Source organism: Castor canadensis, chromosome 3 (assembly GCF_047511655.1).
Source record: "Castor canadensis chromosome 3, mCasCan1.hap1v2, whole genome shotgun sequence".
In the NCBI taxonomy this organism is placed as follows: Eukaryota; Metazoa; Chordata; class Mammalia; order Rodentia; family Castoridae; genus Castor; species Castor canadensis.
The window spans coordinates 90,686,682-90,711,104 of record NC_133388.1 but is presented as its reverse complement, the minus strand read 5'-3'; the positions used below and the strand labels follow the sequence as shown (position 1 = coordinate 90,711,104).

The window sequence follows — 24,423 nt, the reverse complement described above, 5'->3', positions numbered from 1 at the left end:
GGGTCAGAGAAAAAACAATCCTTAACACCACAGTGACTGGCTTTTCCCCAAATCATGAGCCAAAGGTATGTAGGAGGAGATAGATGACAGTTCTCCCTGAAATTCATTTGGGGTGACACTTGGGTCAGGTGCTTCATTAAAGAGTCATTAAAACCATGTGGCCAGAGGCCAAATACAGTATAGTCTTTGAATGAGCTTCCTCATTGCTGAACACATTTAGACAGGCCCTCTAGCTCCACAGGCATCCATTTATTTGGGATATGTATGTGACAGGTATGAACTTGACTCATTTCCTGACATGGGGACTGTTCCCCAGCTGGCCCTCAAATAAGCAGTAGAGCCCAGATGGGCTTGAAGGAGATAGGCAGTGAGTCGAGGCCCTTGGAGATCTGACAGACCAGCAAGGTTGAATATATCCTCAGCCCCCTGAACCGGAGCCACAGCCCAAGGATTAAGTAAGGAGGTGAGGCTTGTGACAAAATATGGTAAAGTGAGGTGGGAGGAGAGGGGAAGAAAGACTGGTTCTGATCAGATGAGATACACCTGCTTGGTGAGTGATAAGATGGACAAAGGAGGCACTCCTTTAGAGAAGATGAGGACACACATGGGAAGGCAGTGTGAGGGAGAGAGCTCAGCGATGTGGCCGGGCACTGGTGGCTCATGCCTGTAATCCTAGCTACTTGGGAAGCTAAGACTATGGTTCAAGACTAGCCCCAGCAGGGAATTGGAGAGATCCCCATCTAAACCAATAGCTGGCCGCCATGGGGCATTCGTAGAAGGCTGAGATCAAGAGAATCATGGTTTCAGGCCAGCTTGGGCAAAAAAGTTTATGAGACCCCATAACTAGACAAAAAGGGGCTGGCGTTGTGACTCAAGCAATAGAATGCCTGCTTTGCAAGCATAAAGCCCTGAGTTCAAATCCCAATACTGCCAAAAGAAAAGACAGGGATGCTGAGGATAGAAGTATGAAATAGAAAAAAAAAAAAGGAACACAGAGCTGAAGAGAGCTGAAGAAGATAAAACATAGACATGGGGACACAGAGGGGCTGGGACCTGAGGAGACAGAACAAAGAGTGAGAGGCATCAGGGACAGAATGACAGCAGATAGAGTTGAAAAATCAGGGAAATGAAACCACAGTGTCAGGGGATGGGATGTAGGCACCCAGGGAGAGAAAGAGATGTGACATGGGGTGGAGGAAGAAGGAGACAGTAGAGTACAGAGGTGGGTGATTAGCCAGAATAAGCAGGTTCAGGACAGCAGTTTCCCATTTGAATACTTCTGCCTTCTGTCCCCAGCTGCTCCAGCCCTCCAACCTGAGTGCTCCCCTAAGAGAGATGGCAGCAGCCACAGCAGGATTCTACCCCCTGCTGCTGCTTCTGCTGCTGGGGCTGTGGGTGGCCGAGGACCCAGTCAGTGCCAAACCCAGCCACATGACCTCATCTCAGTGGTTTGAAATTCAGCACGTGCAGCCCAGACCTCAAGCATGTAACTCAGCCATGGGCCACATCAACAAGTACAGAAAACACTGCAAAAACCTCAACACCTTCCTGCATGAATCCTTCTCCAGTGTGGCCACCACCTGCCGGACCCCCAACATAGCCTGCAAGAAAGGCCATAAGAACTGCCACCGGAGCCCACAGCCTGTGTCTCTGACCATGTGTGAACTCACCTCAGGGAAGTATCCAAACTGCAGGTACCAAGAGAAGCATCTAAATGCACCTTATATAGTGGCCTGTGATCCTCCTCAGAAAAAGGACTCTGGGAAATTCCAGCTGGTTCCTGTGCACTTGGACCAAGTCCTTTAGGCTTCCAGAGTTCCTCACTCTTTGGCTGAGCCTTAACTCCCTCTCCAGGCCTCTGCCCAGCTCCTCCTCCCCTCAGAGCCTTTCCTTCACTCATCTCTTGGTGTCCTTCCTGCTTTAGACTCTTCAGAGAAGCTGGGGGAGCTAAGGCCAATGCTTTGTAGGCTAAGCTTCAAGGATAGTCTTTTATATTTTGGTTGCCGTTTTCCCAGAAACTTATCCCTGACAGTGGGTCTGAGCAAACAGATGAGCATGGGTTACTAGTCTGTGTCTTTGAATGTCTTTCCCCTGCTCCATCTTACCATGGCAGCAAGGCATGAGCAAGTAAGTGGAGAAGAGGTGTGGAATTTATAGACAGCACTGTTTCTGTTCCTAGACTAGAAGCCCTCCCAGCTCTGACTGTGGTAAAGTGACCTTTGTGGGGAGAGGAGGCTGGAAGGAAAGAAGAAGGCAAAGAAATGCCACATCATATTGAGATAGCACTTTATGCCTCTGGCAGTACATCCAAGGTGATTCCTGTGATCCTGGTAAAACAGACCTGATAGGCATTACTCAACCTCATTTTCTTTTTTCATGCTGGGGTTTGAACTCAGGGCCTTCATCTTGAGCCACTCCACCAGCCCTTTTTTGTGATGAGTGTTTTGAGATAGGATCTTGTGAGCTATTTGCCTGAGCTGGCTTTGAATCTCGAGCCTCCTGATCTCTGCCTCCTGAGTAGCTAGGATTACAGGTGTGAGCCACCAGCGCCCAGCTTTCTCGACCTCTTTACGGATGAGGAAATTAAGATTTTAGAAAGTTTCATCTAATTAGTTATTAGCAGAATCTAGATTTGGAAAAAGATGTCCTTAATCCAAACACAATACTACTGAGGCAGGCTGAAATTAGGGAAGGTTCAAGACTCATAAAAAAAATATTACATCTCAAATTAACCATTCTTTGGCTCAGGACCCACCCTCAACTGACCGGGAACAGCCCATGCTGCTCCCACTCACGGATTATTGGATGGGAATCACCTGGTTCCTCCCTTCCCCTAGGTTAAAAGTACTCTCTTCAGGCAGACTGCACCTGCGTCACCATGTTTCTTCTTGTATTTGCCTTCCCTAACTTTTAATAAACTCCCTTTTACACCCACGTGTCTTGCCATGGATTCTTCCACACGGGAAAAAAATTTGAAAGTCTTCTGATCACAGGCTGAACCAGCGCCATTAACACTACCACACCAGTTGGGCAAATAAGACAATTTCAGGGACAAGAGAAGTAGGTGAGGGTTCACTGGGAAAGAAGTGTACCATGAGATCTCTGCAGGCCAGTTGCCCTGTGTTGGCTGCAATAAAGGTCACTACCTCACTGGTCAAGATATTTTTTATGAGGTGGCCCAGGATCTAAAATCATTCTCTCTCCTCCTCTAATCACCCCTCCTCCTTCTCCAGCCCACATTCCTCGGACCTGGGCCCTGGGCCTGGCTCTGGCCAGATCTGTTTAACCTGAAGGCGCAGGGAAAAGGGAGTGTTTCCACTACAACCCCCGCCCCCCACTTTCAGGATCACATTTCCCTTGACCTTAAGGGACTTCCGTGGCCCACAGCCTAGTTGTCACAAACAGACTGGTGGAGCTGCCAGAGCTTCCTTCCTCATGATAGTGATCTCCCCTGCCTCAGTGCCTCCTGGCTCTTCACGTTGGCAGTCTGCCCAGGCCTGAGGGGTTGAGATATGGAAATGCTACCTCTCTCCCCCTGGGCTGCAGGCATTTCTCCCTCCTGTGAGAAGGGCTGGAGAAGCTCTGACTTTGGAGTGGCTGCGTCCTCAGAGCATTGGCTGACCAGCATCTCCACTAGCCCCTTCTCTCTTCCTTTTCTCAGTTCCAAATGAACTGCTCTGTGTCCATCTCCCCCGACCCGCTCTTCAGGCTTTGTTAGACCTTCCCACCCCTGCTAGGGTTCAGCATTTTTCCTCCTTACCAAAGCCAAAGAAGCTTTGCAGTCGGACGCAAATGGAAGCAAATCCTGGCTCTGTTTCCTTGCTATGTGACCTTAGGCAGTTGACTGAACCTGTCTGCAAATTGTTCCATTAAGATGAGGATAATCCTACCTACCAAACAGGATTTCGGGAAGGTTTAGAAATGACATTTAAGACGCTCTTGACAGGCCCAGGTAGCGGAGGCCTGGGATGATGGAAAATGGTAGTAGTGTGACAGCAATGTTGCCTTTGGTAAATAGCCGCCCCAGGCAAGAACCCATTCAAGTCCCTCACGGGACTCTGTTCTGCTAGAGTGATGCTCAGGTGAGAGCTGGAGGACAAACCTTCAGGCAGTGTCCTGCTAGGTGAGGCAAGTGGTTTGAGAGGCTGAAGTTGAAGGTAGATCAGAAGAAAGAAGAGTAGAAGGAGGGGGCTGGGTGGTGGAGGGAAGAAAAGGTTAGCATGAAAAAAATGAAAGGAAAGTAAAACACTGAGCAACTCAGACAGAATGTGAGACCAGTAAATTGATGAGTTGATGACCACAGAGGATGGAAAGTAGAGACACAAATTTACTTTGTAGCCAAAAATCAAACGACTGAGTAAAAAAGGACTCCCTTCGAGAGATGGGAAAATGCATTTAACTGGAATAAAAGCAAAAGGCTAGCAAGAATTTCTGTTAAGACAACTTTATTTTCTTATCTACTCATGAATCTAAAAATCTGAAGTCATGAAAAGAAATTAGAGGATTTTGGGCCCTTAGCTTTTAAGGGTGCCCAATGTATTCCCTCCTGTCAAAAGAATTCAACTATGCCAGGCGCTGGTGGCTCACACCTATAATACTACTCAGGAGGCAGAGATCAGGAGGACTGAGGTTCGAAGCCAGCCTGGGCAAATAGTTCGAGAGACCCTATCTCAAAAATACCCGACACCAAAAAGGGCTCGTGAAATGGTTCAAGTGGTAGAGCACCTGCCCTGAGTTCAAACCCCAGTACCACCAAAGGAGAAAAAAAAGATTCCATATCAATGACATTTCTAAGTTCCTCTCCTGAGTTTTTGTTTATTTGTTTGTTTTGATTTGTTTTTTTATGTAAAGGGTTTTTCAAGATAGGGTCTCATGAAATATTTACCCAGGCTGGCTTCGAACCACAATCCTACTGATTTCTACCTCCCAAGTAGCTAGGATTACAGGTGTGAGCCACTGGTGCCCATCTCCTGAGATTTTTACACCTTAGGTAAGCTTACTATCTCCGCACCATTATCATGCAAGACCTCCTATCTCTGTCTCTGATACAGCTCCATTTTCTGGTTTGTCTTTCGTTACTCAAAATCCTCACCAATGCCCACAATCATGACCCCCCCAAAGCTTCTCACTAACATCATGGTCATTCATTCCTTCCTACGCCCTTGCATAGAAACTTAACTGAACTTACACGTGTAAAATATAAACTGGCCCAGGGTAGGAATTAGTACAAATTCCCACTTGGGCCATGGCATTTGGTGCAAGATGGAACATCACACAGCTGCATGGCCACAAGACTCTTTTACTATCGTCATAAAATGATAATGTTGCAAGACGTCTTATCCAGTGACCTCAGAATTGATCTAATCTGCCTTCCTCAGTTAGCAAATAAGAGAAATAAGACACAGAGAACTTAAACACAAGGCCAAGATTACATGGGTAATTTAGGCAAGAACTCACATTTTTTTGACCTGTCCAGTGATGTTTCCAAGCTGGCTTTCTAATTAGTGATCTTAAATGGATAGCAGACATTTTCCAGAGTCAAATTCACAATCCATAGGCTGGCAAATCAAACTGCAAATGAGCAGACTCCCACATTTGAGACAAAAATATATTCAAAATTGTTTAGTGCCCATGATCCTGACATATTTGCATTTCTGCCCTTCATCTGAATACTCATATTGTGTCCATCAGGTGGGGGAAAAATACCACTCAGGGACTTGATGGCCAACTAGTCAGGCACATCCCTGACCATGCCATTTGCTGTTGGAGGCATAAGGAAGGACATGCAGCAAAAGCAAAGGCCTTCATCTCCCATCAGCTGTTCAAGGGCAGGAGAAAACATTGCAGAGGTCCCATCTGGCGGCATTCCAAGTGGGCCTGTGACATCTTCAGGATGTGTTTCATCTTTGGGAAGTGGCCCCATTCTTTACTCTCAGATTGGCACTTCCAGAGTTGGGTTTCCAGACTTTCTCTGTAGTGCTAGTAATGAAAGAGAAAAATTAAAACACAAAGTGCCAGGCACCAATGGTTCACACCTGTAATCCTAGCTACTTGGGAAGCAGAGATCAGGAGGATCAAGGTTCAAAGCCAGCCTGAACCTGGAAATAGTTTGTGAGAACCTATTTTGAAAATACCCAACCAAAAAAGGGTGGTGGAGTGACTCAAGTGGTGGAGTGCCTGCCTAGCAAGCATGAGCCCTGAGTTCAAACCCCAGTACTGCAAAAATAAATAAATAAAAACACACAAAGTGTGCCTAATAAGCCTGATCTTTCCCTAAAGTCTTCCTCTATTATTTACATAATATCTATAAAACAGCCATGTGTATGGGATAGTGTTTTTGTTGTCATAAGATTCTATTTGTTATAACAATGGATAAGTGTTAATTTCCTAGTTTTGATGGCCGTTCTGTAGTTATGTATTGAGGGTACTTACAATTAGGAAGTAGTCACTGAAGTTTTAAGGGGTAAAGGGCATCATGTTTGTGACTTGCTCTCAAATACCTTAGCAACATTAACAATTGGAGAATCTGGCTGAAGCATACACGGGAGCTCTATACACTGTTTCTGAAACTTATTTAAATTTGAAATTATTTCAAAGAAAAAACATTTTATTATCGTGAAAAATGTAATTTCTTTGAATGTTTCCATATACTCCAGCATATGGCTTATTTCCTATGAAAATAATGTTTTAAATTACTTCCCCTGGGCTGGGTGGAGATGTAGCTCAGAAGTGGAACACTTACCTGCATGGCTGGGCCCCAGCACCAAAAAAAAAAATAAATAAATAAATAATAACTTCTGCTACTGCCCACAAAAAGAGTTTTAGTAAAATATGAAAGGAAGACGTTTATTGCCTTGTGACTGACTTTATGTACCCTCTATGCACATCTGTTTTCTGTCTGGGGTAGGAGTACACTGGCCTTAAAATGAGGTTTTCCTTGACTTGCTCTCTGTGGGTTTGCATCTCTGACCAGAATTTCCCTTCAAGACCTGGGCAAGGAAGATGAGCTAGTTATGGGGACAGGGTGGTAGGAAAGTCCCCCATGTGCTGATATATGAGAAAACAGACATGGAGCACTTGGAATGGCAACTGGAACCCAAGAAAGCCCTCAGCAAATGTTAGCTGTGATTGTTTGCATCATGGTCATCCCTGGGAGGTTTGAAGGCTGTTCATAGGCTTGTTCTAAGTCCAGGGCCAAATCAGGCATGTGAGCAGAGTCCCATGTCTCAGTTCTGAAAACTACATCCTCTCCCTCACCAGGACAAATACAGGAGTTCAGAACAAAAGGAGACAGTGGCCCCCTGAGGCACGATTATGGTAGCAACTTGAAACCCAAGAAGAACCCAAAATTACATAGCAACAAAAAGACCTAACAGGACAGGGTCAGCCACTGGGAAGAGTGAGGCTCCCCAGGAGTGTGGCAACTGGATTTCATGTGATGGAACTCAGAGAGTCAGAGCTGCAGAGCCAGGGTCCCTCTTGGAGAATCTTGCATAAAGGAATTTACTGCAACTTCTAGTAACAGCTTTTTTGGGGGGCTGGGGGGACGTACTGGGTTTAACTCAGGACCTTACACGTGCAAGGCAGGGGCTCTACCCCTTGAGCCATACCACCAGCCTTTTTTGTTTTAGTTATTTTTTTAACAGGCTCTTGCTTGAATACCTGGGCAGGGCCTGGACCTCTATCCTCCTATTTCCTGAATAGCTGGGCATGTACCAACACACCTAGCTTTTGTATTGGTGGAGGTGAGGTCTTGCCAACTGTTTGCCCAGGCTGGCCTTGAATCGAGATCCTCCCAATCTCTGCCTCTGAGTAGCTAGGATTACAGGCATGAGCCACTGCACTTGGCTTCTAGAAGCATCTGATAAGGCTCCTACTTCAATCTGAGCCTAACCTAACTTCCTTGCTCTGATTATTGACTCTTTGCCAAGACCTCGATCACAGGCAAACAGACCAAGGGCAACATTCAGAGAAGCAGGGACAAATCAGCCCAGTTGTTCTCCAAAGCTGCTCATGGCAGGACCCCACCCTGCATTCATCAGTCTTCCTAATTTCTCTCTAGGCTTTTCCAGCTCTAACTTGCCTCTATCCAGTTTTGTAAACTTTCATATATGTGTGTTATTGTCACTTTCTGTCTTCTCTCTCTCCCAGAGATATTGTTATATATCCTCAGCTTCATTTATGAATTAGCATTGCAATCAAATCAGTGTTGCACAGCCAGGGAAAAATGATGGAGGCAATTGGCTTGTCAATGCCAGGACTTCAAGGTCATCCACTGTTAGGAGTAAGTGTCTTTGGGTCCCCTGTCTTGGCCTAGGCAGTCCACCATGGAAGTGTAAGCTGTTTGGAAGAAATTTAGCTGAAAACATCTTCTGTTGTGTCCAGAGAAACAGAACCATCAGCAGCCAGGAGATTCCTGAAGCTAACCTTACATCTCAATTCAGCTCAACCTTGTGCCTTCTGTATCCTGGCTTGTAGCCTTGGGGCCTACAGAGAGCAGCATCAGCAACAGAGCTTCTCACGCTATCATAAGGACCTGTCTGAGCAAGGTAGCTTTTCACCTGTTAGTCATGTGTGTCCTGGTACACAGCCTCTATAAACAGCCCACCATGGAGGGACCAGAATCCAATCCTGGACAATCTCATACAGGTCTAAGCAGAAGACCAGAAAATGAACTCCCCATACACCCTCAGCTGGGCATTTGCAGGGGTCATGGCTCTGCTGCACCAGCCCTGCTCCTCCAGAACTTTCTTTCTTCCTGAAGGGCCAACTTGTCACCACAAGTTTTTTGGACTGTAAAGCAGAAGAGCCAAACTGGGAGCTTTGTGGTTCCAAGACTACCCTCCTTCAGGTCAAGAGCCCAGATGGAACTTTCTCCCACCAACCCCACCCCCAACCCTTTCTGGAGTATCCTGGAGAAACATCATCTTTGGGGAAATAGCTGCTTATTCTCTATTCTCCTTTCAAGTCACTTCTGGGTCTTCCATTAGGCCTCTCCTCACTTCTGGCCTGCCTGCTAGCTCTTTGATATTTTTTCTTGTTTCACAGAGTTTTGGAGCCAGGGGGCATTTTAGAAATTAGTCAACTAAAATTTTCTGTGTTACAAGTGATAAGGCTTCTGAGAGGATCACAGCAGTGACTGAGGTCAATTTGTGGTTACTGTGTTCCTCTTGTGAGCTAGCCATGTGCCGGACTCTTGAGGGAGGGGAAAACCAAAGCAAAATGGAGGGCTGTGGATATGGCTCAGAGATAGAGTGCTTGCCTAGCATCAGGAAGGTTATGGGTTCAATCCCCAGCACTGCAAAACATACACACACACACACACACGTGAAACTGAAGACAAGTTGTCTTGGAGACCATGGAAGTCTAGTGTATTAGAACAGAATTCTGTAGAATAGTTTGTATTTAGAGAGAAGTAGGAGAAGTCCTTGGGAAGGGATGGAGGAATTGGAGATTGGCTGAGTATAGAAGACTTTGGCTTGTGTCCCCAAGATCTCCAACATAAGTAAGACAATATGTGAAAGGTGCAGTCTGTGTGCCAGAAACAATACCTGACAAAGGCCAAGATGTAAATGCATGCTGGTATTTTTCTACACCGTCTCAGGATGGATGGAACCTTCCCCACTCAGACTGAGAAAGCCCAAAAAGTGGTCAGGTGACTGTTAAAGAAAATCATCCCTCAATTTGGAATAGCTGTGTCTATTGGGTCAGATGATGGGCTGGCCTTTGTGGCTAAGGTGGTACAGTTAATGGCTAAGAGATAAAAAATAACTTAAAAGCTATACACAGCCTACCACCCCCAGAGTTCAGGGAAAGTAAAACATATAAACAGGATTCTAAAATTACAATTAAAAAAAGATATGCCAGGAGACCCACATACTATGGGATTAATTACTGCCCATAGCTTTGCTCAGGATTAGGTCTAGCCCTACCAAATGGAGGGGTCTCTCCCCTTTTGAAATTCTTTTGGGGCACCCACCCCCTTTAGTCAAGGGCCTACAAGGGGACCTTACAGAAATAGGTGACCTCACCCTGAGACAACAGATGCAGACTCTTGGGTTGACTCTCAAAAAAATCAATGACTGGGTAAGAGAGAGACTCCCTGTTAGCCTGACAACTCCCACACACCCTTAGGTGGGTAAAGGAATGGAATATTCAACTGCCAAAGCCCCACTGGAGGGGCCTTTTGTTGTTTCATCCACCCCCACCACAATGAAAGTAGAAGGGTTCATTCCCTAGATCCACCATAGCTGAGTGAAGCCAGCTTCCCTCAAATAGGAGTGCGTCCTTGACCCAGTCTCACCTTACAAGATCACCCTTCAAACACCAGCACCCTCCCCCAACAGGACCCTGCTTCCCAGGAGACAGCAGGAGACCACGAATGATGTGACATCAGCCCTGCTCTAGTCACTCCGGAAGCTGACTAGTCTACACACAGCGGAAGCTTGAGGAGACGCCCATCTCACCTTTGAGGGTAAGTCCGTTCTGTGTATTCTTCTTGCTAATCTTGGTCAGCTCTCTACCTGACCCCAGACTTTGGACTGTGGCCCAAGCAGGGAGTGCTGCTACAAAACTCTGGTTTTCCACACATATTATTCTTGTGCAGGCACCATTGCTGGGTCAAGCACCCACAGCCATACCTCCTACTCAGTGTGCTTTCATCATGGTCAGTGTATCTGTTTAACCCCATCTATCGCCCTCAAGAGCAATGGCTAGAGATCCAAAGCTTCACCAGCAGTGGGAAGCTCGTTAACCACACCCAGGTTAATGACCCCAACACACCTGTGTCCATGTATTTTGATGTGTGTGCCCCAATAACTGAAAACACCGGGCCTTAGGGCAACTGTAGGGGGCTGGCCGGGGAAAAGACCTACAGGTTAAATGACAAGTATATATGCCCAAAAGATGACAGTGGGACATCCATTTGTGCATCCTATGAACAACTCTACTGCCCTTATTGGGGGTGTGAAAGGTGGGCAACTTGGCTAAAAGGGGAGGTCCATCCCTCACTTGGAACTGCTGCTCTTTTATAAAAATGAAAGCAACCCCTGACTGCACTCTTTGTGCCTGTAACCCTATAAATTTCACTATTTTCAACCTCAATGAAACAGACTGGGAAGTTGGGAAAAAGTTCTGCATTTTAATCTATAAAAAGAAAACAGACCCCATCTTCAACTCATCACGGTCACTCATGAGGACTCCTCACACCAGGACTTTCACTCCTTTTATGAGGAGATACAAAGTGAGTTTCCCATCTCAGTTACAACGAAAAACCTGTTCCTCTCAGTAGCTGAGTCCACAGCACAAACTCTGAATGTAAACTTGTGTTATGTTGGTGGGGGAATGAACATGGAAGACCATTGGTCGTGGGAGGCAAAAGAGTCAAATCCACAGAGCCCTTTAATGAGATCACTCTCCCAGCCATGGGGACAGCATTTGCCTCCTAAAAACCTCTATTATTGGGAATTACTGTATCTCCCGTCCAAAAAGCCAATTCTCCATCCTGATAGGGGACTTGCTCTGCTTGGGACAAAAGTTTTACAGCAACATTACTTAAGAAACTCAATGGTGGGGGCTCCCAATCACACAGCGCCTCAGCCTCACCCACTGGCTAACTTCCCTGAGTTTACAATAGCCTAAAATAATCTCAATCTGAGAAGCTGCTATTTACAAATTAATGACAAGATAAAAAAGCTTGCCTGTGCCCCTGTGCAGACCTGGAACGGATGGAGCCGCAGTGATCTATTCAGGGACTAGTTCTCAACCCTAGGTGGGTTCAGGACCTTAATAGAGACACGTTCCTTGTATTAGGAGCATGTCTGATATCACCCTGCCTAATCCCCAGTACTGCGTCTTTATCAAGATGATGCTCTTTGACCCAGAAGTGGGTCCCGCATCAAAGGGGGGAATGTGGCAGGAAGGCAGGGAGGGGGAAGAGATTAATGAGTGCTACAGTGAAACAAAGGAAAACCTGGAGACCAGAGAAGGGTCACCTCGCCCCAGAGGTTAAAACAGCCAATGAAATAACATGTGACTATGTGTGGGACCAGCTGTAACATCCCCCCGTTTCTGTAACCTGCTCCAAATGGTATATAAGGAGGGCCCCTTTGTTCTCGGGGCTCAGCCTTTGGACCCGACTCTGCTGAGTCGCTGCCGGCTTGCTTTGGTGCCCTGTCAGTCTCTGTCTGAGCCCTCCTGCAACACAACTGAGCAGATCAATCCACAAGAGATCAACAACAGATTGATAGACACACAGGTTGACAGAGACACATACACTGCTTAGCTGGTGCCAAGAACACAGTAGACATTTGATGTACTCATGATCTGGTGGGCGCAGGAAACAGACAGCCACACTGGCTCATCTGCCTGCTTTGTAATGATTCGCCCACGGATAATTATCAATAAATAGGAAAGCAAGTGGTAACAGAGATAATATGAACTTTGTAGCCAGATGGACCTAATTTTTAATCCTGGTTCTGCCACTTACTGAATCTGTGACCTTACCCTGGGCCTCAATTTCCTTTTCAGTAAAATGGGGAAAATAAAATGGAACACATAATGCTGTTTTTATATGTAAAGTGCATTAAGCTCAGTACCTTGCCACAAAGTACTGAGGTTTCTTGTTTATTTTTTTGGTGCTACTGGGGTTTGAACTCGGGGCTTCATGCTTACAAGGAAGGCACCCTACTCCTTGAGCCATGCCTCTAGCCCTTTCTGCTCTGGTGGTTTTGGGTCTCATGCTTGCTTTTACGATTCCCACCTTAGCTGGAATGACAGGTGTCCCTAGAACCATGGTCTTCCTGATCTCAGTTTCTGGCATAGTTTGGGATGACATGCCTAAGACACCACCCGGCTATTGAGATGGGGTCCCCCAACCTTTTCCCCCCCGGGTTTATCTCAAACTGTAATCCTCCTGATCTCAGTTTCCCAAGTAGCTAGGATTACAGGCATGTCTAGCACAAAGCACTTTTAAAAATAGTGGCTATTTATTTTTAAACAAAGCACCTAGCATCATGCTAAGCATGCATTAGGTGTTCACTGAATGGCAGTTAGTCGTATCCCCTTCTTCCTTTGCTGTCACATGACACTGTGCTGACCCAAACTTTAAGTAATGCTGCTGTGCATACTACCTGACTGTAAAGTAGGTAGTGAAGTAGTTACTCTTACACCTTAGGTCATCAGACTTTGGCATTTTGACATTTCACACACTACATTGAATATGTAAAATCTGTTTTCCTCTTTCAATATTATTTCTGCAGAAATGTATCTAAAATATTTTACAATGAGGTGAGTGGTTTGCTTCCCTACACATCCTGCCATGATTGCCGCCATTGAAAGAGGTCCAAAGTCATTGGTGCCAACTAGATCTTGGATGGGAACCTCCAGAACCATGAGCAAACTTTTCGCTTTTTAAGTTGATTGCTTCACTACAGTAACATGAAGCTGACTAATATACTCATAAGTAAGCTCATGCAGTATTTGGCCTTCTGTGATGGTTTATTTCACTTAGCATAATGTCCTCTGGGTTTATCCAGGTTAGAAGAGTTTTCTGATAAAAACCATATGCATGTTTCAAGATTCTCAGGTGAATAGTACCATACAATGAAAATTATTTCCTGTGATAAAAGTTGTTTGTTGGAAAATTTCTGTAATTTTCTGTTTATGAAAATAAGACCTATGGCAATAAGTAAAATTATATCATTAAAATTGTAAAAAATAAAATAAAATAAAATATTTTACAAGTATTACTATTAAAATTATCTGATTAAAAGTAATTTGTGATTGATGCTGTTCCCTTTACAAATCTTGGTTCTTTGGAATTCCTGTAGAATGAGAAAAATCTAAACTAAAACCATTTTCCAAAGTTATGAGCTTTTTATGCATGCTAAACTCACATCAATGAAATCAACTTTGTTAGAAGGTAAATAAAAATTTCATATTTGATTTTGCATTTACCTTTCCCTGTATTGGAGCCAATATATTTTCCCCAGTCTCAGATAGCAGGCCCTTAAAAACTCCCAGGCCCTAGATACCAAGCCTCCAGTGCCTATGAATAAAGCTGCTCTAGGGCTGTGACAGTTGGGAAGAATCATGACAATTGACTAGACTCAAAATACTAGGGATACAGCTCAATGTTAGAGGTCTTGTCTATGTACCAGGACCACTCCCCAGTATCACACACACACACTCACTCACTCTCTCTCTCAAAAGAACCCCTTCCCCAGGCCTCCTGATGGCCAGCAGCAGGGCCAGCACCTACTTGGGGGAAAGCAAATTTCAGAGATTGCAAAGTCTGTGGCCAGTCACCTTGGTCAGCAGGAAATGTTTAGGCCAGCATTCAACTTCTGCTGCCACCCCCACCCAATCACTCCAAGGGCTAGTGGCTTAGATTTGCACCTGTTTTGTTGTTGCTATTGCTGCTGCTTTGGTTTTTTGAAACAGGGCCTCACTATGTAGCCCAGGCTGACCTTGAACTTGATTTTCTCTTGCCTCAGCCTCCCCAGTGCTGGGATTACAAGCATGCCCAGCTCTGTAAGTGTTTATGAGTAATCACTGCGTGAGCTTCCCATCCCAATGGGCAGGCTCAGATGAGGACTTGCAAGAGGGAAATGACTTCCTAGAAAAAAAAGGAGAAGGAGAGACTGGAGGTGTAACTCAAATGATAGAGTGCTTGCTTAGCAATCCTGAGGCCCTAAATTCAAACTCCACGGCCAAAAAAAATTTTATAAAACAAGGAGAAGGAGAAAAGAAAGGGAGGAAAGGAAGTAAAGTAAGAAGGAGGAAAGGGAGGGAGGGTAGGAAAAGAGGGAGGAAAGAGAGAGAGAGAAAGAAAGGAAGGAAGGAAGGGAGGGAAGGAGGGAGTGAAGGAAGGAAGGAGGAGTGAAGGAAGGAAGGAAGAGAAAAAAGGAAAGAAAGGAAGGAAGAAAGGAAAGGAAGGAAGGAAGGAAGGAAGGAAGGAAGGATTGATTCACTCCTTGGTACTCAAGCCAACTGTCTGCTGGGTAATGTCTTCTTGGGTTCACAAACAATATTTGTTTGCCTTGTGGGGAGGAGTACATAAAGGAATTCCTAAAATGGCAAGAGTGAGTTTTAATGAACCAGACTCAGCCTTGAGGGGAGGGACCAACACCTCTGAAGTTTCACTTTCTGTAATCTCCAGGAGGTGTGGAGAATCTCAGTTCCAGTCCAGTCTGGGCAAGACTCCATCTCAACCAATAAAAAGCAGGGCACGGTGGCACACTGTAATCCCAGCTACTCAAGAAGTGTAAATAGGAGGACTCTGGTCCAGGCCGACCCAGAAATACAGCAAGACTCTATCTCAAAAATAGCCAAGCCAAAATGGGCCAAAAGCATGGCTCAAGTGCCTTCCCGGCAAGTGCCAGGCCCTGAGTTCAGGTCCCAATACCACCAGTAAAAAAGAAGAAAAGAATACAGATCTCAGGAGCCTTAGTGATTGCTTTGCCATGTCAAAGAGCATTTTTTCTTGAAGGCAGAGAAGTCACACAATCCCAGTGGTTAGAATGCTGGGTGGGATCCAAGACACAAACAAAACACAGACCTGAGAGACTAGCACGGAGCAAGTTTTCTCAACTGCAGTCATTTGCTTTTTCTCTTGATAAATTTTGTAGTATTTACCCACTGCAGTATTGTAATTTGCTAAATACATGTACTCATTTAATTCAAGTAATCCTTTGAAAATGAAGCATAACACTCTCTTTCATAGAACACTAGGTTACTTAATAAATAGAAGTAAAAGTAAATATGATGAAAGTTATCCCGTGTTTAAAAATTCTTTCCAGATGCTGTTTTCAGCTGAAGGATTCAGCCTGAGGCCTGTTATCTCTGCTGAAAAGAGGAATAACAAACATTAGAGAGTATAACAGAACTCACCTTCTTGCTCTAAGAAGAGATTTTCTCTCAAATGGGTTCAAGAGTTTTTAAGGCAACGTTCATACACCTCCTAAAACCACAAACAGACATGCGCACTCTGCTCTGCCTCTCTGGCAAACTCTTGCTCCAGCCCCTTGCAGCTGGCCCTAGACTAAACAGACAGTGAAAGTCAGGAAGCTCCCCACCAGCTCTGCCACTCACTTGGTGGCCTCAGGAAGGACACTTCTCTCTCAGGAACTTGAGCTCCTTCAGTCTTAAAATAAGGGGGTAGATTAAGGGTCTCTTCCAACTCTGACCCTCTTTCATTCCAAGGCATTCTCCAATGGGGAAAAACATCAGGCATGGAAAAATCCCAACTCACCATGCTGCTCTGCCAGCTGGAGCAGTGGCTTCTGACTCAGAGCAACCATTTTCCTCTAAGTGCAGTGAGAAATGGGGCCACAGAAGGGAGAGAAATGAGGCTGACTCGTCAACCTTAATATCAACACTCCCAGGAACACTAAGCCAGCCAGACAGCAATACATTTCTTCACTGTTAGTTTCCTTCATGATGACTTTTCAGAGATTCAAATGAGAAACATGGGCGTGTGGAAAGAATAGGATTTGGGGATGCTGAGAGGTCTCCATTAAAATCCTCTAGTTGACACGTAATGGCTGTGCGATGGGGAACTCCCTGAACTTTCCTAAGGCTCAGTTGGCTCATGAATATATAAAGGGTAATTATACCCACCTTATAAAACTATTGTGAGGGTTAAACATCAGGATTTATTAGAGGCAGAGCAAGGTTACTTGCTGAGACTGAACAATAATAAAATGCCAGTGGTGTTCTTAAATACCTTGACAGCAGGAACTGATTTAGGGAATAGGACTTTTTTTTTTTTTTTTTTTTTTTGGCTCAGGGCCTACAATTTCAGCCACTCCACCACCTGTTTTTTGTGATGGATTTTTTTTTCAAGATACAGGCTTACAAACTATTTGCCCAGGCTGGCCTCAAACTACAATCCTCCTGATCTCTGTCTCCTGAGTAGCTAGGATTACAGGCATAAACCATCGGCACCCAGCAGAGAATGGGATTTTTAGAAAGACCAGCAGGGCGTGATGACCTGCTCATCCACCACCCCACTCCTCTGTTCTACTGTCCCCTTAAGAAAGATGGCATAAGCCAAGACAGAGTTCCAGTCCCTACTGCTGGGGCTGTGGGTGGCCAAGGACCCAGTCAGTGCCAAACCCAGCCACATGACCTCATCTCAGTGGTTTGAAATTCAGCACGTGCAGCCCAGACCTCAAGCATATAACTCAGCCATGGGCCACATCAACAAGTACAGAAAACACTGCAAAAACCTCAACACCTTCCTGCATGAATCCTTCTCCAGTGTGGCCACCACCTGCCGGACCCCCAACATAGCCTGCAAGAAAGGCCATGAGAACTGCCACCGGAGCCCACAGAGCCTGTGTCTCTGACCATGTGTGAACTCACCTCAGGAAGGTACCCAGTCTGAAAGTACAAAAATAAACCACCGGCTGCATTCTTCACTGTGGCCTGTGATCCTCCACAAGAGAAGAATGCCCTGCACTTCTCTCTGGTCTCCATACACTTGATAATGCTGCCTAAGGCCTGGAGCCTCCTCACAAGCTCAGCAGGCTACACTGCAGAGTTCTTCACTCTTCTTACCCTCTTTGCAAATGCCGTGTCCTTCCCACAAACCCAACCTCACATATTCTTAATTCTGCAGGGGGTTATGGATGCTCCAGGTGATGGGGGAGAGGAATCGACTCTACAGCCCTTCACTCCTGCTTGCTTTGCTTTCTTGGTGTCTGGCACAATGGAACTCTTCCAGACTCAAGCACTTGAGAGCTCAGTGAGAATAGGTCCAGGTTTGCAAGGCTGGTAGCTTATGTAATTTTGGAGACCCTCTTAAAGAAAAAGAATATAAAATTACAAATGCAAAGTAAGTTAGGGCCTTGGAAGAGCTATGGTTGGATAGTTCAGATTTGTCCCAGACAGGGTTGATTACCTAAGGAAAGTGGGCAGGACAGTCTGGGCTGGGCTCCCAGTGTTGGATGATGGAATGTGTGTAGATTTTGCTGAAATAAGACTGCTCTTCCTGATTGGTGTTATTGTCTGGAGGGAAGTGAGGAGCAATGCCTCTTCCAGCATCAGTGTCTCCTGTCCTGCAGGCAGGAGAGGAGGACTCCAGCAGAGCAGGCAAGAGCTTAGAAGCTTGGCCTTGCTTCTGTTATCCATCCGTTGTGATTTGGAACTGTTGTCTGGTGGTTCCAAACCACACAAAGGGGAGGAAGGAGAGGAAGAACAGGCTGAGCCGCAGGATACCAGCAAGATCTGAGGCTTCACCTGTTGTTTGTGCTCCATACCTGAGTTGGTGCTTCCTTGATATGATCCAGAACAGAAGCCCTAGACTTCTCAAGTGAATTTTTCTTCCCTGGGAATTTCAGAATTAGGGCCTACCAAAAAGCTTTTGTTATTGTTGTTTTTTTGTTTCAAGGTTGTTTTTGAGATGGGGTTTCACTATGTAATCCAGGCTGGCCTTGAATTTACAATCTTGCCTCAGTCTCCTGAGTGCTGGGATTACAAGTGTGAATCACCAAACCTGGTCTAAATGTTTACTAAACTGGACATTCCTTCTAAACATTTTTTTCCTTTGTAGTGTTGGTAATCATACCCAGGACCTTGGGTATACCAACCAAAAGTTTTAATCAGTATCTCTCTAACTAGCTTCCGTTCACTATAGTGAAGGAACAGTGTTATACACAATCTGCCTAGATGAATACTGTCATAAAATACAATAAAATGAACTCTAGGAAATGACTGGAACATACAGATAAAGAAAATACAATACTCAGGAGGCAGAGATCAGGAGGATCACAGTTTGAAGTCAGCTGGGGCAAATAATTCAAAAGACCCTTTCTCGAAAATACCCAACACAAGCCGGGTGCTGGTAGCTCATGCCTGTAATCCTAGCTACTCAGGAGGCAGAGAGCAGGCACCTCCTCTCCTTTACTATTTCTGCTTCCTCCTCACACCTCCTTCCCATATTTGCAAAGAGATTTTCCTACACAGACTATGACTCAGAATAAGGAAAGGATGTTTGTGGAAACATGAAGTGGTAGAGAAAGTATAGACTAGAAATTCCAACTCCCAGACCCCTCCCAAGCTTTCTAGAACCTGAGCTCACTGCCCATATCCCCCCATCCCACCCCAACTACATCCAGGCAGCCCTTCCACACTGCTCTGCCCATCACTACCACCATGTTGTTCACTCCTTGCTTGTGACTAGAGAAGACATACTGGAAGTGAGAGAGACAATATTCTCCTGCCACTCTGGCTTCTTCCCAGAGTCGGAGGCAGGCTCCCTTTCCTGTGTCTGCACCTTAAATGATGGGGTTTCTCAGAGTCCTATTCTGAGCTATTTCTTCTCACACTGCACTCTCCTTGACACACGTTCATGGCTTCAACTGCCACTTACCAGCCCAGATGTCCCAAGGTCCAGGCACAAATGTCCATCAACCTGTACTTCCTGACCCCCTCAGTGCCCTGTGTAGGCATCTCAAGGAAAACACTCAAAACTAAGCTCACCCAGGAGTGCTGATGGCTCACACCTGTAATCCTAGCTACTCAGGAGGCAGAGATTAAGAGGATTGCTCTTCAAAGCCAGCCCAGGCAAATAGTTCTTGAGACCCGATCTGGAAAATACGCACAAAAAAATGGCTGGTGGAGTAGCTCAAGTGGTAAAGTGCTGGCCTAGCAAGTGTGAGGCCGTGAGTTTAAGCCCCAGTGCTGCCAAAAAAATCAACAACAATAAAGCCCTAAACTCATGATTTGCGTGGCTTCCAAATTTGCTTCTCCTTCTTTAATCTCTCTGGCTGGGTTAGTGGAAACATCACAAACAATTCAAGATCCTAATCTAAGACACATTGTGGCAACTCATTCTTCTTTGTTTATTTGTTTCTCCAGTAATTAATTACCCATGTATCCCAGATTCACCTCAAGAGGGCACAACAGTTCTTTGGTTTTCTTTACAAAATAACATTGGATCCTAACATGTGCCCCAGGAGTTATGACCTTAAAGGGGACTGTGATTTGGAAGAAAGTAGGCAAAAACACCTAGCTTAGTGCAATAACAGATTCACTATCTTGTTTAGGAGGCAACAATGAATAATACAGAGGAAACACTATCAACAGGAAGAATGAATCAAAGGGATTCCATAACATTTTTCTCCCCCTCTGGAGGGTTTCATTCATCCTGGCCTGAGGTTCATTCTCTGTATAGTGTTAATATTCCTGTTTCATATCTCTGGACTAACTTTAGGCTATAACCAGAGTCAGGCAGCATCAGGAGAACACCAACCATTCAGTATCTGTAACAATTGTGGCCCCAGAGACTAGGAAGCACGTGGAAAGAATTCAGAATAGAATAAAATAAATCCTAAACTAGTCTAATTATATCCAAACAAGTGGTGTAGCCACCAGGGTAGGAGTTTCTGACTTCCGTATGTAGGCGAAGCACTAGGTGGAGTGTAATTTGAATCTAAAAGCCAGAGGCTGAGGAACTGGCCCATTCAGAGAGTAGTGATACTACCACCCATGAAACAGGACTCAGTGGGGAGCCTGAGAAGGGTGGCCCTAAGGTCTTGGGACAAAATATCTACTGGCTATGCTGTCTGGGCCACTGAGAAGGGTTCCCAGAACGTCACTTGGGAAAGAACTCCCCAGCCATTTGATATGACATCATTGTCTCCTAGAGGGTAAGTATGTTTTAATGTCCAGAAAATTTAGAATTAATGATAAAAATATTTTTTTAAAAATCACACAGCATTAACATTTGTTTTAAAGATTTTGTATATATTTATTTAGTGTTTAAGAGGCTGGGGATATAGCTCAGTGGTAGTGTGCCTATCTAGCATGTAGGTTCAATCCTGACACACAGTGAGAGAATTTAATCTATTATGGTAACAAATTAGACTTATAATTCTAATTTAAAATGTACATGATTTGAAGCCAGGCGCTGGTAGCTCACTCCTGTAATCCTAGCCACTCAGGAGGCAGAGATCAGTAGGATTGCAATTGGGAGACAGCCTGGGCAAATAGTTCACAAGACCCTATCTCAAAACACCCTTCAGAAAGGGCTGGTGGAGTGGCTCAAGTGGTGGAGTGCCTGTCTAGCAAGCATGAGGCCCTGAGTTCAAGCCTCATTAAATTGAATACATATGATTTGGAATGGAATTTTCCTTTAAAATTAGTGTTGGAGGGCTGGGGGGTGTGGCTCAAGCAATAGAGCACCTGCCTAGCAAGCTCAAGACCCTGTACCAGTTTGTTAAAACAAAAAAAAGTGTTGGCACTCTTAAGAAAATACAGGAATTGAATCACCCTATTTATAAATTGTTAGATTTGTAACAGTTTTAGTATTCAGGGATCCTTTTGAGTATACCAGATGACTGGATTACTTCGTAAGGACGTGGAATCATATAATATTGCATTTACAAAAGATATTTTTAATGTCTAAGGAGTTTCATTGGGGTGGGGGGGAGATGGCCCAAACAACGTATACACAGGTAAATATAAAAACAATAAAGTAAAAAAATAAAAACAAAAAAAATACTTAACTACTTTATAGAATGTATCCATTGAGGGAAAAAAAAGAGTTTCATTAACTACATTTATAAATGGATCCAAATAGTCATCAAATATAATCCTTTAAAAATGATTATGAGAACTTATTTCTTTGTAAGTTAAACAAAAGCTTAAGGAAAAACTGGGCTTCTGACTTGCAGCCTTAAAATTGGCAACATAACTTTGAGAAAGTGGCTCTGGTGGTAAAGTACCTGCCTAGCAAATGTAAGGCCCTGAGTTCAAACAGCCAAGTGGCTCTCTGAATATTCCTTGTTGGGCACAAAATGTACATCTTTAAAACTCACATTGACATTCAAGTTTTCTGTGATGTTTTCACCAGCTCTTCAGTTGGCTTTGGTTTTATATTTTCTGGTGTTCCCATGTTTATTGGTTTTAGTAGGTATTTTAGAGGAGATTGGGTGCAGTCAGAGTGGTTTGGCCATAGATTTTACTAGGCATTTTAGAATGGAGGCAGGGAACTGATGATTCATGAGCCACAGCTCAGGTTCAAGGGCACACAGGTCACAATGGTGCTGCCCAAATTGAACCCTGACTGTATCTCTCCTCATTGCTCTCATCTGTGCACTGTGCTGCCTGAGTGGATTGTCTTCTGAATGAGGGACAACCTCCTGTGGCATTCTGGAAGAGCTGAAATGGGAGCAGGACTTCCCTGAGGCCTATGTGGAGGAGGCAGAGGAGTTCAGCAAAGTATATTCCAAGGAAAATTAAAACTCAGAGATCATGATTGAATTTTCATGACTGGTAGTGACTTCACCTTAGACAAACTTGAGAGTTTTGACACTACATTTTACTAATTAAAGTGGCTATTAAAAAAAAAAGATCGTTAAGCAATCAGTTCCTTTAATAAGAGTGCTTGCTTGGAAAAGTGTGTGTGTGTAAACATATGTGTTTAAAGTAAATTTAACATAAATTTAGTGGAAGTAAGAGTGCAAGATTCCACAATTACAGATTCTTTGGAGCTCCAAACTCATTTGAAATGCAAATATCCCTTGGCAGAAAGAAAGTGAAGTAATGTAACCAGCACTTGAAATCCATCACTTAGGCACAGGGTCGCCTTGGGGTGGTTGCCTTGGGAGCATCTGGAGCCTTGACACAGCCTCTAGAAAGTCTCATAATGCAGGGCTTATGAGTAGGCACACAGCGGGCAGGGAAGGAGGGAGACAATGAGCACAGACAAGGTCAGGGTGAGGAACTGGAGACGACGTCCCACCCACCTCCTTGGTGGTGGGTGAGATTCCCAGATGTTCTGTCCAGGAGACTGACTCTGGGGTCTGCCATGAGGGCTTTGGGCTGCTGTTCTTATCACTGGTACATGTTACATCCTAATAAACATACTTTTAACAAAAATGTATCTTTGGAGCAAAGGAATAGGGCTAGGAAAGTATACAGATCTCAAATCTGGAAAGCTTATAAAACAATTTCTTCAAAAATTCTCATTGTGCTTAAAATTTTTCAGCATGGGGAGACTTACCTGCCTATAGAGACAGACTGTCCCATTTTCAGGCAACTCTAAATAAAAAAAACTCCCTTCCACAGACCCTACATAACTGCCACAACTTCCAGCCACTCAGGGTAAGTCCAGTTCCTCTTCACAACCAACCTTTTAAATGTTTTAAGAGAGCTGCTCTGTGACCCCTGCCTCCAAATACTGCCTCACCTGGCAATAACGAGCTATAAAATGGTTTCTGGGTTTGATCCAGTAATTCCAGTTTGTAAAACATACCAAAAGGGACTAACTCAAAGTGAGAAGCAAACGTACAAATCTGCTTATACCTTTCTTCTCATAATAGAGAAAAAATGAAAATAATACACATTCCCTGAAATTGAAAGCAACTACACAAATGATAGGTGACTGCGTGATGCTTTCACTGAAGGCAGTGCACGGAAAAATTATCTTTTTTGTTTGTTTCTGTTTTTGTTTTGTTTTGGGTTTTTTTTTTTTTTTTTTTGCTGTACTGGGGTTTGAACTCAGGGCCTTCACCTTGACCCACTCCATCAGCACTTTTTTGTGATGGGTTTTATTTGAGATAGGGTCTCATGAACTATCTGTCTATGGTTGGCTTCAAACCACAAATCCTCCTGATCTCTGCCTCCTGAGTAGCTAGGATTATAGGCATGAGCCACTGGTGCCCAGCTTATTACTGGGGTTTGAACTCAAGGCTTCACACTTCCCAGGCAAGGACTCTGCCACTTGTGCCACTTGAGCCACTCTACCAGCCCCCCGCCCCCTTTTTTTTGAGACAGAAGTAGGTATAGGCTAGACTGGCCTCTAACTTGAAATCCTCCTGCCTTAGCCTCCCAAGTGCTGGGATTATATGTGTGAACCACTACACCTGGCTAAAAAATTATCTTGATAAATAGAAATGTGTATGAGCAATGCTGCTGGAAGAAACAGAACATAAAAGTATATTTTCAAATTAATTGTACCTATAAAAAAAGAACTTCTGTGTTCATATATCAACTAAGTCCCTAACTGAATTTGGAGTCTTTCCAGAAGTACCTCTCTAAGCCATGCATCCTCTAGACTTTAATAACACAGGATCCAGAAGATAAATCCTTTTTATTTTTAATTCTGTCCTGTGTTAGCTTCTGTTTGCAAACACTGTCCAAGGGAAAAGAAAACCTGTTTCTTCTTAGGTAGGAAAGCCATTCAGCTGACCCCAAAGCCTTCAACTCCCACTCCTGCCCAGTTGCCCATCTTACTGTTCCCACCACCATTCCTGCTCTGTGGGGCTTTTTGCTCCCCTTACAGTTTGTACCTGGGTTGATAATATCTTTGAAAACTTGGTCAGACACTAGCTAGGAAAGATCAGTAACAAAATAGACACTGTTCCTGACCTCAGAAAGTTTTTTAGGCTACATGTAGCAGGGAGTGGCTCTATC

At 44.5% G+C, this 24,423-nt stretch overlaps 1 protein-coding gene and 1 long non-coding RNA gene across 4 annotated transcripts in view; one reads left to right on the top strand and one right to left on the bottom strand.

The window, feature by feature from the left end:
- The first annotated feature begins 328 nt into the window (after nucleotides 1–328).
- Nucleotides 329–2,930, top strand: LOC109690924 (ribonuclease 7-like). 2 transcript variants are annotated; one of them, XM_074068444.1, is made up of 2 exons: nucleotides 329–463; nucleotides 1,297–2,930. In XM_074068444.1, exon 2 carries the CDS (start codon nucleotides 1,336–1,338, stop codon nucleotides 1,804–1,806), a length of 471 nt encoding a protein of 156 aa, XP_073924545.1. In that variant the 5' UTR covers nucleotides 329–463; nucleotides 1,297–1,335; the 3' UTR covers nucleotides 1,807–2,930. The 2 variants fall into 2 exon arrangements, with proteins under 2 accessions (XP_073924545.1, XP_073924546.1); XM_074068445.1 differs by having other exon boundaries at nucleotides 346–455.
- A 2,677-nt stretch (nucleotides 2,931–5,607) lies between these two features.
- LOC141421625 (uncharacterized) overlaps nucleotides 5,608–24,423 on the bottom strand; it is a 23,259-nt gene continuing 4,443 nt past the window's right edge. The window contains exons 1-2 of one of the 2 annotated variants that reach the window (XR_012446244.1): nucleotides 15,892–16,068; nucleotides 5,608–5,979 (exon numbers count right to left, since the gene is read on the bottom strand). This is a non-coding gene — a long non-coding RNA (uncharacterized lncRNA). Of the gene's footprint in view, nucleotides 5,980–15,891; nucleotides 16,069–24,423 lie in introns of those variants that run through there. The other variant, XR_012446245.1, reaches the window with a different exon arrangement.

What these genes read in the sequence shown, in the direction of transcription:
- LOC109690924 (XM_074068444.1), top strand. Translation starts at nt 1,336, where the DNA reads ATGGCAGCAGCCACAGCAGGATTCTACCCCCTGCTGCTGCTTCTGCTG.